We start from the raw sequence: 16471 nt of genomic DNA on the forward strand, positions 1-16471 counted from the left end.
GGTTTAGTAGTTGAACAGGAAGGAGAGGGTTTAGTAGTTGAACAGGAAGGAGAGGGTTTAGTAGTTGAACAGGAAGGAGAGGGTTTAGTAGTTGAACAGGAAGGAGAGGGTTTAGTAGTTGAACAGGAAGGAGAGGGTTTAGTAGTTGAACAGGAAGGAGAGGGTTTAGTAGTTGAGGTATGCAGACAGACAGTAGGTTGGCCTTTCGTGAGTTAGCGACCTCCTACACCTAGCTAGCTAAGCAGCGTGAACGCTGGGGCTCATTACGACGGGCAAACTGTTAGCTGGTCTGACTGACCCACACCTTTAACGAGTCATTGTTGGCTTCGCCTCGTCTCCCTGGTTAGGAGGAGGCGCAGCTGGGACCACTAGGGGGCATCATGATGTCCCCACTGGTGCTACAGACGGCCAGATAGACCATAACTCTCTATATAAATGGGCAGATAGACCATAGATCTCTATATAAATGAACAGACAGGCAGATAGACCATAACTCTCTATATAAATGGGCAGATAGACCATAACTCTCTATATAAATGAACAGACAGGCAGATAGACCATAACTCTCTATATAAATGGGCAGATAGACCATAACTCTCTATATAAATGAACAAAACAGGCAGATAGACCATAACTCTCTATATAAATGAATATGTTATAGGGTCCGGTCCATTCTATATACACTAGACAGTGGTTGTTATAGGGTCCGGTCCATTCTATATACACTAGACAGTGGTTGTTATAGGGTCTGGTCCATTCTATATACACTAGACAGTGGTTGTTATAGGGTCCGGTCCATTCTATATACACTAGACAGTGGTTGTTATAGTGTCCGGTCCGGTCCATTCTATATACACTAGACAGTGGTTGTTATAGGGTCCGGTCCATTCTATATACACTAGACAGTGGTTGTTATAGGGTCTGGTCCATTCTATATACACTAGACAGTGGTTGTTATAGGGTCTGGTCCATTCTATATACACTAGACAGTGGTTGTTATAGGGTCCGGTCCATTCTATATACACTAGACAGTGGTTGTTATAGGGTCTGGTCCATTCTATATACACTAGACAGTGGTTGTTATAGGGTCCGGTCTGGTCCATTCTATATACACTAGACAGTGGTTGTTATAGGGTCCGGTCTGGTCCATTCTATATACACTAGACAGTGGTTGTTATAGGGTCCGGTCCATTCTATATACACTAGACAGTGGTTGTTATAGGGTCCGGTCCATTCTATATACACTAGACAGTGGTTGTTATAGGGTCTGGTCCGGTCCATTCTATATACACTAGACAGTGGTTGTTATAGGGTCCGGTCCATTCTATATACACTAGACAGTGGTTGTTATAGGGTCTGGTCCATTCTATATACACTAGACAGTGGTTGTTATAGGGTCCGGTCCATTCTATATACACTAGACAGTGGTTGTTATAGGGTCTGGTCCATTCTATATACACTAGACAGTGGTTGTTATAGGGTCCGGTCCATTCTATATACACTAGACAGTGGTTGTTATAGGGTCCGGTCCATTCTATATACACTAGACAGTGGTTGTTATAGGGTCCGGTCCATTCTATATACACTAGACAGTGGTTGTTATAGGGTCCGGTCCATTCTATATACACTAGACAGTGGTTGTTATAGGGTCCGGTCCATTCTATATACACTAGACAGTGGTTGTTATAGGGTCTGGTCCATTCTATATACACTAGACAGTGGTTGTTATAGGGTCCGGTCCATTCTATATACACTAGACAGTGGTTGTTATAGGGTCCGGTCCATTCTATATACACTAGACAGTGGTTGTTATAGGGTCCGGTCCATTCTATATACACTAGACAGTGGTTGTTATAGGGTCCGGTCCGGTCCATTCTATATACACTAGACAGTGGTTGTTATAGGGTCTGGTCCATTCTATATACACTAGACAGTGGTTGTTATAGGGTCCGGTCCATTCTATATACACTAGACAGTGGTTGTTATAGGGTCCGGTCCATTCTATATACACTAGACAGTGGTTGTTATAGGGTCTGGTCCGGTCCATTCTATATACACTAGACAGTGGTTGTTATAGGGTCCGGTCCATTCTATATACACTAGACAGTGGTTGTTATAGGGTCCGGTCCATTCTATATACACTAGACAGTGGTTGTTATAGGGTCCGGTCCATTCTATATACACTAGACAGTGGTTGTTATAGGGTCCGGTCCATTCTATATACACTAGACAGTGGTTGTTATAGGGTCCGGTCCATTCTATATACACTAGACAGTGGTTGTTATAGGGTCCGGTCCATTCTATATACACTAGACAGTGGTTGTTATAGGGTCCGGTCCATTCTATATACACTAGACAGTGGTTGTTATAGGGTCCGGTCCATTCTATATACACTAGACAGTGGTTGTTATAGGGTCCGGTCCATTCTATATACACTAGACAGTGGTTGTTATAGGGTCCGGTCCATTCTATATACACTAGACAGTGGTTGTTATAGGGTCCGGTCCATTCTATATACACTAGACAGTGGTTGTTATAGGGTCCGGTCCATTCTATATACACTAGACAGTGGTTGTTATAGGGTCCGGTCCATTCTATATACACTAGACAGTGGTTGTTATAGGGTCCGGTCCATTCTATATACACTAGACAGTGGTTGTTATAGGGTCCGGTCCATTCTATATACACTAGACAGTGGTTGTTATAGGGTCCGGTCCATTCTATATACACTAGACAGTGGTTGTTATAGGGTCCGGTCCATTCTATATACACTAGACAGTGGTTGTTATAGGGTCCGGTCCATTCTATATACACTAGACAGTGGTTGTTATAGGGTCCGGTCCATTCTATATACACTAGACAGTGGTTGTTATAGGGTCCGGTCCATTCTATATACACTAGACAGTGGTTGTTATAGGGTCCGGTCCATTCTATATACACTAGACAGTGGTTGTTATAGGGTCTGGTCCATTCTATATACACTAGACAGTGGTTGTTATAGGGTCCGGTCCATTCTATATACACTAGACAGTGGTTGTTATAGGGTCCGGTCCATTCTATATACACTAGACAGTGGTTGTTATAGGGTCCGGTCCATTCTATATACACTAGACAGTGGTTGTTATAGGGTCTGGTCCATTCTATATACACTAGACAGTGGTTGTTATAGGGTCCGGTCCATTCTATATACACTAGACAGTGGTTGTTATAGGGTCCGGTCCATTCTATATACACTAGACAGTGGTTGTTATAGGGTCCGGTCCATTCTATATACACTAGACAGTGGTTGTTATAGGGTCCGGTCCATTCTATATACACTAGACAGTGGTTGTTATAGGGTCCGGTCCATTCTATATACACTAGACAGTGGTTGTTATAGGGTCCGGTCCATTCTATATACACTAGACAGTGGTTGTTATAGGGTCCGGTCCATTCTATATACACTAGACAGTGGTTGTTATAGGGTCCGGTCCATTCTATATACACTAGACAGTGGTTGTTATAGGGTCCGGTCCATTCTATATACACTAGACAGTGGTTGTTATAGGGTCCGGTCCATTCTATATACACTAGACAGTGGTTGTTATAGGGTCCGGTCCATTCTATATACACTAGACAGTGGTTGTTATAGGGTCCGGTCCATTCTATATACACTAGACAGTGGTTGTTATAGGGTCCGGTCCATTCTATATACACTAGACAGTGGTTGTTATAGGGTCCGGTCCATTCTATATACACTAGACAGTGGTTGTTATAGGGTCCGGTCCATTCTATATACACTAGACAGTGGTTGTTATAGGGTCCGGTCCATTCTATATACACTAGACAGTGGTTGTTATAGGGTCCGGTCCATTCTATATACACTAGACAGTGGTTGTTATAGGGTCCGGTCCATTCTATATACACTAGACAGTGGTTGTTATAGGGTCCGGTCCATTCTATATACACTAGACAGTGGTTGTTATAGGGTCCGGTCCATTCTATATACACTAGACAGTGGTTGTTATAGGGTCCGGTCCATTCTATATACACTAGACAGTGGTTGTTATAGGGTCCGGTCCATTCTATATACACTAGACAGTGGTTGTTATAGGGTCCGGTCCATTCTATATACACTAGACAGTGGTTGTTATAGGGTCCGGTCCATTCTATATACACTAGACAGTGGTTGTTATAGGGTCCGGTCCATTCTATATACACTAGACAGTGGTTGTTATAGGGTCCGGTCCATTCTATATACACTAGACAGTGGTTGTTATAGGGTCCGGTCCATTCTATATACACTAGACAGTGGTTGTTATAGGGTCCGGTCCATTCTATATACACTAGACAGTGGTTGTTATAGGGTCCGGTCCATTCTATATACACTAGACAGTGGTTGTTATAGGGTCCGGTCCATTCTATATACACTAGACAGTGGTTGTTATAGGGTCCGGTCCATTCTATATACACTAGACAGTGGTTGTTATAGGGTCCGGTCCATTCTATATACACTAGACAGTGGTTGTTATAGGGTCCGGTCCATTCTATATACACTAGACAGTGGTTGTTATAGGGTCCGGTCCATTCTATATACACTAGACAGTGGTTGTTATAGGGTCCGGTCCATTCTATATACACTAGACAGTGGTTGTTATAGGGTCCGGTCCATTCTATATACACTAGACAGTGGTTGTTATAGGGTCCGGTCCATTCTATATACACTAGACAGTGGTTGTTATAGGGTCCGGTCCATTCTATATACACTAGACAGTGGTTGTTATAGGGTCCGGTCCATTCTATATACACTAGACAGTGGTTGTTATAGGGTCCGGTCCATTCTATATACACTAGACAGTGGTTGTTATAGGGTCCGGTCCATTCTATATACACTAGACAGTGGTTGTTATAGGGTCCGGTCCATTCTATATACACTAGACAGTGGTTGTTATAGGGTCCGGTCCATTCTATATACACTAGACAGTGGTTGTTATAGGGTCCGGTCCATTCTATATACACTAGACAGTGGTTGTTATAGGGTCCGGTCCATTCTATATACACTAGACAGTGGTTGTTATAGGGTCCGGTCCATTCTATATACACTAGACAGTGGTTGTTATAGGGTCCGGTCCATTCTATATACACTAGACAGTGGTTGTTATAGGGTCCGGTCCATTCTATATACACTAGACAGTGGTTGTTATAGGGTCCGGTCCATTCTATATACACTAGACAGTGGTTGTTATAGGGTCCGGTCCATTCTATATACACTAGACAGTGGTTGTTATAGGGTCCGGTCCATTCTATATACACTAGACAGTGGTTGTTATAGGGTCCGGTCCATTCTATATACACTAGACAGTGGTTGTTATAGGGTCCGGTCCATTCTATATACACTAGACAGTGGTTGTTATAGGGTCCGGTCCATTCTATATACACTAGACAGTGGTTGTTATAGGGTCCGGTCCATTCTATATACACTAGACAGTGGTTGTTATAGGGTCCGGTCCATTCTATATACACTAGACAGTGGTTGTTATAGGGTCCGGTCCATTCTATATACACTAGACAGTGGTTGTTATAGGGTCCGGTCCATTCTATATACACTAGACAGTGGTTGTTATAGGGTCCGGTCCATTCTATATACACTAGACAGTGGTTGTTATAGGGTCCGGTCCATTCTATATACACTAGACAGTGGTTGTTATAGGGTCCGGTCCATTCTATATACACTAGACAGTGGTTGTTATAGGGTCCGGTCCATTCTATATACACTAGACAGTGGTTGTTATAGGGTCCGGTCCATTCTATATACACTAGACAGTGGTTGTTATAGGGTCCGGTCCATTCTATATACACTAGACAGTGGTTGTTATAGGGTCCGGTCCATTCTATATACACTAGACAGTGGTTGTTATAGGGTCCGGTCCATTCTATATACACTAGACAGTGGTTGTTATAGGGTCCGGTCCATTCTATATACACTAGACAGTGGTTGTTATAGGGTCCGGTCCATTCTATATACACTAGACAGTGGTTGTTATAGGGTCCGGTCCATTCTATATACACTAGACAGTGGTTGTTATAGGGTCCGGTCCATTCTATATACACTAGACAGTGGTTGTTATAGGGTCCGGTCCATTCTATATACACTAGACAGTGGTTGTTATAGGGTCCGGTCCATTCTATATACACTAGACAGTGGTTGTTATAGGGTCCGGTCCATTCTATATACACTAGACAGTGGTTGTTATAGGGTCCGGTCCATTCTATATACACTAGACAGTGGTTGTTATAGGGTCCGGTCCATTCTATATACACTAGACAGTGGTTGTTATAGGTCGGTCCGGTCCATTCTATATACACTAGACAGTGGTTGTTATAGGGTCCGGTCCATTCTATATACACTAGACAGTGGTTGTTATAGGGTCCGGTCCATTCTATATACACTAGACAGTGGTTGTTATAGGGTCCGGTCCATTCTATATACACTAGACAGTGGTTGTTATAGGGTCCGGTCCATTCTATATACACTAGACAGTGGTTGTTATAGGGTCCGGTCCATTCTATATACACTAGACAGTGGTTGTTATAGGGTCCGGTCCATTCTATATACACTAGACAGTGGTTGTTATAGGGTCCGGTCCATTCTATATACACTAGACAGTGGTTGTTATAGGGTCTGGTCCATTCTATATACACTAGACAGTGGTTGTTATAGGGTCCGGTCCATTCTATATACACTAGACAGTGGTTGTTATAGGGTCCGGTCCATTCTATATACACTAGACAGTGGTTGTTATAGGGTCCGGTCCATTCTATATACACTAGACAGTGGTTGTTATAGGGTCCGGTCCATTCTATATACACTAGACAGTGGTTGTTATAGGGTCCGGTCCATTCTATATACACTAGACAGTGGTTGTTATAGGGTCCGGTCCATTCTATATACACTAGACAGTGGTTGTTATAGGGTCCGGTCCATTCTATATACACTAGACAGTGGTTGTTATAGGGTCCGGTCCATTCTATATACACTAGACAGTGGTTGTTATAGGGTCCGGTCCATTCTATATACACTAGACAGTGGTTGTTATAGGGTCCGGTCCATTCTATATACACTAGACAGTGGTTGTTATAGGGTCCGGTCCATTCTATATACACTAGACAGTGGTTGTTATAGGGTCCGGTCCATTCTATATACACTAGACAGTGGTTGTTATAGGGTCCGGTCCATTCTATATACACTAGACAGTGGTTGTTATAGGGTCCGGTCCATTCTATATACACTAGACAGTGGTTGTTATAGGGTCCGGTCCATTCTATATACACTAGACAGTGGTTGTTATAGGGTCTGGTCCATTCTATATACACTAGACAGTGGTTGTTATAGGGTCCGGTCCATTCTATATACACTAGACAGTGGTTGTTATAGGGTCCGGTCCATTCTATATACACTAGACAGTGGTTGTTATAGGGTCCGGTCCATTCTATATACACTAGACAGTGGTTGTTATAGGGTCTGGTCCATTCTATATACACTAGACAGTGGTTGTTATAGGGTCCGGTCCATTCTATATACACTAGACAGTGGTTGTTATAGGGTCTGGTCCATTCTATATACACTAGACAGTGGTTGTTATAGGGTCCGGTCCGGTCCATTCTAGACAGTGGTTGTTATAGGGTCCGGTCCATTCTATATACACTAGACAGTGGTTGTTATAGGGTCCGGTCCATTCTATATACACTAGACAGTGGTTGTTATAGGGTCCGGTCCATTCTATATACACTAGACAGTGGTTGTTATAGGGTCCGGTCCATTCTATATACACTAGACAGTGGTTGTTATAGGGTCTGGTCCATTCTATATACACTAGACAGTGGTTGTTATAGGGTCCGGTCCATTCTATATACACTAGACAGTGGTTGTTATAGGGTCTGGTCCATTCTATATACACTAGACAGTGGTTGTTATAGGGTCCGGTCCATTCTATATACACTAGACAGTGGTTGTTATAGGGTCCGGTCCATTCTATATACACTAGACAGTGGTTGTTATAGGGTCCGGTCCATTCTATATACACTAGACAGCGATTGTTATAGTAAACTTCTGACCCACTGGAATTGTGATACAGTGAATTATAAGTGAAATAATCTGTCTGTAAAACAATTGTTGGAAAAATGACTTGTGTCATGTACAAAGTAGATGTCCTAACCGACTTGCCAAAACTATAGTTTGTTAACAAGAAATGTGTGGATTGGTTGAAAAAACGAGTTTTAATGACTCCAACCTAAGTGGATGTAAACCTCCGACTTCGACTGTATATGGGTCAAAACTATTTATAAAATTTAACAAAATAAATGTTTACATACACTTAAAGTTGGAGTCATTAAAACTCGTTTTTCAACCACAACATCCTTTACGAATTTAAAAGTAATCCTTGAAGTAATCTGATTACAAATATTTTCGCAGGGAAGGTAACGGATTACAGTTAAATCAGGTAGTTCGCCCCCGGTGATGTGCAGACCGCATCACCCTCCACCCTCAACCACAAGGTTCTCCAGAGGGTAGTGAGGGTCTGCATCACCCTCCACCCTCAACCACAAGGCTCTCCAGAGGGTAGTGAGGGTCTGCATCACCCTCCACCCTCAACCACAAGGCTCTCCAGAGAGTAGTGAGGGTCTGCATCACCCTCCACCCTCAACCACAAGGCTCTCCAGAGGCTAGTGAGGGTCTGCATCACCCTCCACCCTCAACCACAAGGCTCTCCAGAGGGTAGTGAGGGTCTGCATCATCCTCCACCCTCAACCACAAGGCTCTCCAGAGGGTAGTGAGGGTCTGCATCACCCTCCCACCACAAGGCTCTCCAGAGGGTAGTGAGGGTCTGCATCACCCTCAACCACAAGGCTCTCCAGAGGGTAGTGAGGGTCTGCATCACCCTCCACCCTCAACCACAAGGCTCTCCAGAGGGTAGTGAGGGTCTGCATCACCCTCCACCCTCAACCACAAGGCTCTCCAGAGGGTAGTGAGGGTCTGCATCACCCTCCACCCTCAACCACAAGGCTCTCCAGAGGGTAGTGAGGGTCTGCATCACCCTCCACCACAAGGCTCTCCAGAGGGTAGTGAGGGTCTGCATCACCCTCCACCCTCAACCACAAGGCTCTCCAGAGGGTAGTGAGGGTCTGCATCACCCTTTACCCTCAACCACAAGGTTCTCCAGAGGGTAGTGAGGGTCTGCATCACCCTCCACCCTCAACCACAAGGCTCTCCAGAGGGTAGTGAGGGTCTGCATCACCCTCAACCACAAGGCTCTCCAGAGGGTAGTGAGGGTCTGCATCACCCTCCACCCTCAACCACAAGGCTCTCCAGAGGGTAGTGAGGGTCTGCAGACCGCATCACCGGGGGGGCAAACTACCTGCCCTCCAGGACACCTACACCACCCGATGTCACGGGAAGGCCAAAAAGATAATCGAGGACAACAACCACCCGAGCCACTTCCTGTTCACCCCGCTATCATCCAGAAGGCGAGGTCAGTACAGGTGCATCAAAGCTGGGACCTGAGAGACTGAAAAACAGCTTCTATCTCAAGGCCATCAGCCTGTTAATAAACAGCCATCACTGGGACAGAGAGACTGAAAAACAGCTTCTATCTCAAGGCCATCAGCCTGTTAATAAACAGCCATCACTGAGACAGAGAGACTGAAAAACAGCTTCTATCTCAAGGCCATCAGCCTGTTAATAAACAGCCATCACTGGGACAGAGAGACTGAAAAACAGCTTCTATCTCAAGGCCATCAGCCTGTTAATAAACAGCCATCACTGGGACAGAGAGACTGAAAAACAGCTTCTATCTCAAGGCCATCAGCCTGTTAATAAACAGCCATCACTGGGACAGAGAGACTGAAAAACAGCTTCTATCTCAAGGCCATCAGCCTGTTAATAAACAGCCATCACTGGGACCTGAGAGACTGAAAAACAGCTTCTATCTCAAGGCTATCAGCCTGTTAATAAACAGCCATCACTAACATTGAGAGGCTGCTGTCAACATACAGACTTGAAATCATTGGCCACTTTAATAAATGGATCACTAGTCACTTCATATAATGTTTACATACCCTACATTACTCATCTCATATGTATATACTCTATTTTATACCATCTACTGCATCTTGCCATCTTGATGTAATGTATCACTAGCCACTTTAAACAATGCCACTTTATACAATGTTTACATACCCTACATCACTCATCTCATATGTATATACTGTACTCTGTACCATCTACTGCATCTTGCCATCTTGATGTAATGTATCACTAGCCACTTTAAACAATGCCACTTTATACAATGTTTACATACCCTACATCGCTCATCTCATACTGTACTCTATACCATCTACTGCATCCTGCCTATGCCGTTCGGCCATCGCTCATCCATATATTTATATGTACATATTCCTATTCCATCTCTTTAGATTTGTGTGTGTGTGTGTGTGTATTAGGTAGTTGTTGTGGAATTGGTAGATTACTTGTTAGATATTTACTGCACGGTCGGGACCTAGAAAGCATCTAACCCTTTACTCCACAACCCTGGCGACAAACACAAAACACACAATGTATTTTACACAGAGAACTTCTATCAGGATACTGGTGAAAATACGTCCTGTCTTCCCGCTCAAATTAATGTTGATTCCATTTCTTGAGGCACAAGAAACCATATATATTTCATAGCCTACATGGTTTAAAAAACAGAAAAGAGCCTAGGATGTTATCAATGTGTTCTGTGTGAGAAGCCCTGAGAAGCCCTGTTCTGTGTGAGAAGCCCTGAGAAGCCCTGAGAAGCCCTGTTCTGTGTGAGAAGCCCTGAGAAGCCCTGTTCTGTGTGAGAAGCCCTGAGAAGCCCTGTTCTGTGAGAAGCCCTGAGAAGCCCTGTTCTGTGTGAGAAGCCCTGAGAAGCCCTGTTCTGTGTGAGAAGCCCTGAGAAGCCCTGTTCTGTGTGAGAAGCCCTGAGAAGCCCTGTTCTGTGTGAGAAGCCCTGAGAGGCCCTGTTCTGTGTGAGAAGCCCCTGAGAAGCCCTGTTCTGTGTGAGAAGCCCTGCTGTTATTCCGTAACCTCGGGCCTGCAGCATCATCTACCCATCCTGTTGTCTGTTTGGACATGATGTAGTGGCGAGTCCAGGCCCGATTCAGTCTGGACGGAACGGGAATCTCATTCTAGACAGACAGGCGGGATCGGAATGCAACCTGTTTCAGGACTGGATACATTGTATCATAAACCTATAGTTGTGATATATATATATATATGATACCAGAAGCTGTTTCAGGACTGGATACATTGTATCATAAACCTATAGTTGTGATATATATATATGATACCAGAAGCTGTATCCTTCCGTTCTACCCTGCTCGAGGATGATGTCAGTCTAGTGATGCTGGAATCACAGAGAGCCCCCCTCCCTCCTCCCACACAGCCTCACAGTCGAATGACCCAATTTATCCCGGAGAAACATTACAGAACCCAGACCTAGCATGCCATACCACGTTATCTCCAGAGCTAGCATGCCATACCACGTTATCTCCAGACCTAGCATGCCATACCGCGTTATCTCCAGACCTAGCATGCCATACCGCGTTATCTCCAGACCTAGCATGCCATACCGCGTTATCTCCAGACCTAGCATGCCATACCGCGTTATCTCCAGACCTAGCATGCCATACCGCGTTATCTCCCGACCTAGCATGCCATAGCGTGTTATCTCCAGACCTAGCATGCCATACCACGTTATCTCCAGAGCTAGCGTGCCATACCGCGTTATCTCCAGACCTAGCATGCCATACCGCGTTATCTCCAGACCTAGCATGCCATACCGCGTTATCTCCCGACCTAGCATGCCATAGCGTGTTATCTCCAGACCTAGCATGCCATACCGCGTTATCTCCAGACCTAGCATGCCATAGCGTGTTATCTCCAGAGCTAGCATGCCATAGCGCGTTATCTCCAGACCTAGCATGCCATAGCGTGTTATCTCCAGACCTAGCATGCCATACCGCGTTATCTCCCGACCTAGCATGCCATAGCGCGTTATCTCCAGACCTAGCATGCCATACCGCGTTATCTCCCGACCTAGCATGCCATAGCGCGTTATCTCCAGACCTAGCATGCCATACCGTGTTATCTCCAGACCTAGCATGCCATACCGCGCTATCTCCAGACCTAGCATGCCATACCGCGTTATCTCCAGACCTAGCATGCCATACCGCGTTATCTCCAGACCTAGCATGCCATACCGCGTTATCTCCAGACCTAGCATGCCATACCGCGTTATCTCCAGACCTAGCATGCCATACCGCGTTATCTCCCGACCTAGCATGCCATAGCGTGTTATCTCCAGACCTAGCATGCCATACCACGTTATCTCCAGAGCTAGCGTGCCATACCGCGTTATCTCCAGACCTAGCATGCCATACCGCGTTATCTCCAGACCTAGCATGCCATACCGCGTTATCTCCCGACCTAGCATGCCATAGCGTGTTATCTCCAGACCTAGCATGCCATACCGCGTTATCTCCAGACCTAGCATGCCATAGCGTGTTATCTCCAGAGCTAGCATGCCATAGCGCGTTATGTCCAGACCTAGCATGCCATAGCGTGTTATCTCCAGACCTAGCATGCCATACCGCGTTATCTCCCGACCTAGCATGCCATAGCGCGTTATCTCCAGACCTAGCATGCCATACCGCGTTATCTCCCGACCTAGCATGCCATAGCGCGTTATCTCCAGACCTAGCATGCCATACCGTGTTATCTCCAGACCTAGCATGCCATACGCGCTATCTCCAGACCTAGCATGCCATACCGCGTTATCTCCAGACCTAGCATGCCATACCGCGTTATCTCCAGACCTAGCATGCCATACCGCGTTATCTCCAGACCTAGCATGCCATACCGCGTTATCTCCAGACCTAGCATGCCATACCGCGTTATCTCCAGACCTAGCATGCCATACCGCGTTATCTCCAGACCTAGCATGCCATACCGCGTTATCTCCAGACCTAGCATGCCATACAGCGTGTTATCTCCAGACCTAGCATGCCATACCGCGTTATCTCCAGACCTAGCATGCCATAGCGTGTTATCTCCAGACCTAGCATGCCATACCGTGTTATCTCCAGACCTAGCATGCCATACCGTGTTATCTCCAGACCTAGCATGCCATACCGCGTTATCTCCAGACCTAGCATGCCATAGCGTGTTATCTCCAGACCTAGCATGCCATACCGCGTTATCTCCAGAGCTAGCATGCCATACCGCGTTATCTCCAGACCTAGCATGCCATACCGCGTTATCTCCAGACCTAGCATGCCATAGCGCGTTATCTCCAGACCTAGCATGCCATAGCGTGTTATCTCCAGACCTAGCATGCCATACCGCGTTATCTCCAGACCTAGCATGCCATACCGCGTTATCTCCAGACCTAGCATGCCATAGCGTGTTATCTCCAGACCTAGCATGCCATACCGCGTTATCTCCAGACCTAGCATACCATACCGCGTTATCTCCAGAGCTAGCATGCCATACCGTGTTATCTCAGACCTAGCATGCCATACCGCGTTATCTCCAGACCTAGCATGCCATAGCGCGTTATCTCCAGACCTAGCATGCCATAGCGTGTTATCTCCAGACCTAGCATGCCATAGCGTGTTATCTCCGGATCTAGCATGCCATAGCGTGTTATCTCCAGAGCTAGCATGCCATAGCGTGTTATCTCCAGACCTAGCATGCCATAGCGTGTTATCTCCAGACCTAGCATGCCATACCGCGTTATCTCCAGACCTAGCATGCCATAGCGTGTTTCTCCAGACCTAGCATGCCATACCGCGTTATCTCCAGACCTAGCATGCCATACCGCGTTATCTCCAGACCTAGCATGCCATAGCGTGTTATCTCCAGACCTAGCATGCCATAGCGCGTTATCTCCAGACCTAGCATGCCATAGCGCGTTATCTCCAGACCTAGCATGCCATAGCGTGTTATCTCCAGACCTAGCATGCCATACCGCGTTATCTCCCGACCTAGCATGCCATAGCGCGTTATCTCCAGACCTAGCATGCCATACCGCGTTATCTCCCGACCTAGCATGCCATAGCGCGTTATCTCCAGACCTAGCATGCCATACCGTGTTATCTCCAGACCTAGCATGCCATACCGCGTTATCTCCAGACCTAGCATGCCATACCGCGTTATCTCCAGACCTAGCATGCCATACCGCGTTATCTCCAGACCTAGCATGCCATAGCGTGTTATCTCCAGAGCTAGCATGCCATACCGTGTTATCTCCAGACCTAGCATGCCATACCGTGTTATCTCCAGACCTAGCATGCCATAGCGTGTTATCTCCAGACCTAGCATGCCATAGCGTGTTATCTCCAGAGCTAGCATGCCATACCGTGTTATCTCCAGACCTAGCATGCCATACCGTGTTATCTCCAGAGCTAGCATGCCATACCGTGTTATCTCCAGACCTAGCATGCCATAGCGTGTTATCTCCAGACCTAGCATGCCATAGCGCGTTATCTCCAGACCTAGCATGCCATAGCGTGTTATCTCCAGAGCTAGCATGCCATACCGTGTTATCTCCAGACCTAGCATGCCATACCGTGTTATCTCCAGACCTAGCATGCCATAGCGTGTTATCTCCAGACCTAGCATGCCATAGCGTGTTATCTCCAGAGCTAGCATGCCATACCGTGTTATCTCCAGACCTAGCATGCCATACCGTGTTATCTCCAGAGCTAGCATGCCATACCGTGTTATCTCCAGACCTAGCATGCCATAGCGTGTTATCTCCAGACCTAGCATGCCATAGCGCGTTATTTCCCGACCTAGCATGCCATACCGCGTTATCTCCCGACCTAGACCACATTTGGCACGATAATAGGTATAAAAGTATTATAACAGTGGTGTTTTTATATCCATAAATACACGTTGAAAGGCTATCCTCGGGACGTTAGAGCAGAGGCTGTTCCGCGAAAAAAAAAACAGACGTCTTCAGCTTCATTTACCATCAGACATGCGGACCATCTCTCTCTCTCTCTCTCTCTCTCTCTCTCTCTCTCTCTCTCTGTCTCTCTCCACCTCTCTCTCTCTCCTCTCTCTCTCTCCCCTCTCTCCCCTCTCTCTCTCTCTCTCTCTCTCTCTCTCTCTCTCTCTCTCTATTGATCAGTAATGATTGAACAGAAACGGCTCCGTCTTACCTGGATACAGCACAGCAGATATAAAACGCAAGGCACCGATGAGATCATGGTATCTCTACTGTTGTTCAATTGAAGGGAGTAGATCGGGCTTCTGTTCTCAGGGCTCGCCGGAGATTTGCACATCCAGACAATGGCGATTTTTCTGCGCCATCAGACCATCGAGCGATTCTCTGTCTCTCTCTCTCTCTCTCTCTCTCTCTCTCTCCGCCGAACCTGGGAGCACAATAGTCTCCGCTCTCCTCCTCCTCCGCGACCCCCCGGTCCTCCCTAAACGTGCGCTTAGATCATCCACTTGGTACCGTTCCTTGTGTCACACCGCCCCGATATGGGCCATATCTGAAACGTAGGGTGTCGATTTTTCAACAGCCGTCCGAACATCCGCGATGGGTCGGCGAAATGGATGGAGGGAGTAACGCGGCAGTGGCCATCATTTCTTTAAGGGACGAAACGAGCAGAGGCAGACTGATCCTACAAAACGGAAGGAGACCAGAGACAGAGGCTGCATTCCCCCCCTCTCTCTCTCTCTCTCTCTCTCTCTCTCTCTCTCTCTTTCTCCAACGCCCCGCCCTGATCTGTACAGAGGGAGGCTGGGACAGCACCAGCTAGAATACTATCATCATCAGATAGAAGGATGAATGGAGGGAGGGAGGGAGGGAGAGGGAGGGAGGGAGGAGGGAGGGAGGGAGGGAGGGAGGGAGGGAGAGAGAAAGAGCGAGAGAGGGAGGGAGGGAGGGAGAGAGAGAGAGAGAGAGAGAGAGAGAGAGAGGAGAGAGAGAGAGAGAGGGAGGGAGGGAGGGAGGGAGGGAGGGAGGGAGGGAGGGAGGGAGGGAGGGAGGGAGGGAGGGAGGGAGGGAGAGAGAGAAAGAGCGAGAGAGGGAGGGAGGGAGGGAGGGAGGGAGAGAGGGAGGGAGGGAGGGAGGGAGGGAGGGAGGGAGGGAGGGAGGGAGGAGAGAGAGAGAGGGAGGGAGGGAGGGAGGGAGGGAGGGAGGAGGGAGGGAGGGAGGGAGGAGAGAGAGGGAGAGAGAGAGAGAGAGAGAGAGAGAGAGAGAGAGAGGAGATCTCTGCTGATTGACTGTGTCTGCCCTGCTCTCAGATCAATATGTTTAGTGCTATAAATGGGTTACAACAGGTTAACAGGGTTTGGTAAGAGGCTATTGGACTATTGGCCCTAATTAAATCCTCCAACATTAACAGTGTAAATTGAAATATTGTGTTTATTGAATTGAAAGCCTCCATCTTG

The 16471-nt window shown here is 46.7% G+C and overlaps 1 protein-coding gene across 3 annotated transcripts in view; it reads right to left on the reverse strand.

The window, feature by feature from the left end:
* ptpro (protein tyrosine phosphatase receptor type O) overlaps positions 1 to 15744 on the reverse strand; it is a 143517-nt gene extending 127773 nt beyond the window's left edge. For 2 of the 3 annotated variants that reach the window (XM_045712040.1, XM_045712039.1), the window contains exon 1: positions 15232 to 15742. In XM_045712040.1, the coding sequence (XP_045567996.1) occupies positions 15232 to 15354 (123 nt within the window). In that variant the 5' untranslated portion in view covers positions 15355 to 15742. Of the gene's footprint in view, positions 1 to 15231 lie in introns of all 3 variants that reach the window. The other variant, XM_045712042.1, reaches the window with a different exon arrangement.
* Positions 15745 to 16471: the final 727 nt, after the last annotated feature.

The sequence above is a fragment of the Salmo salar genome, unplaced genomic scaffold, assembly GCF_905237065.1.
Source record: "Salmo salar unplaced genomic scaffold, Ssal_v3.1, whole genome shotgun sequence".
Lineage (NCBI taxonomy): Eukaryota > Metazoa > Chordata > Actinopteri > Salmoniformes > Salmonidae > Salmo > Salmo salar.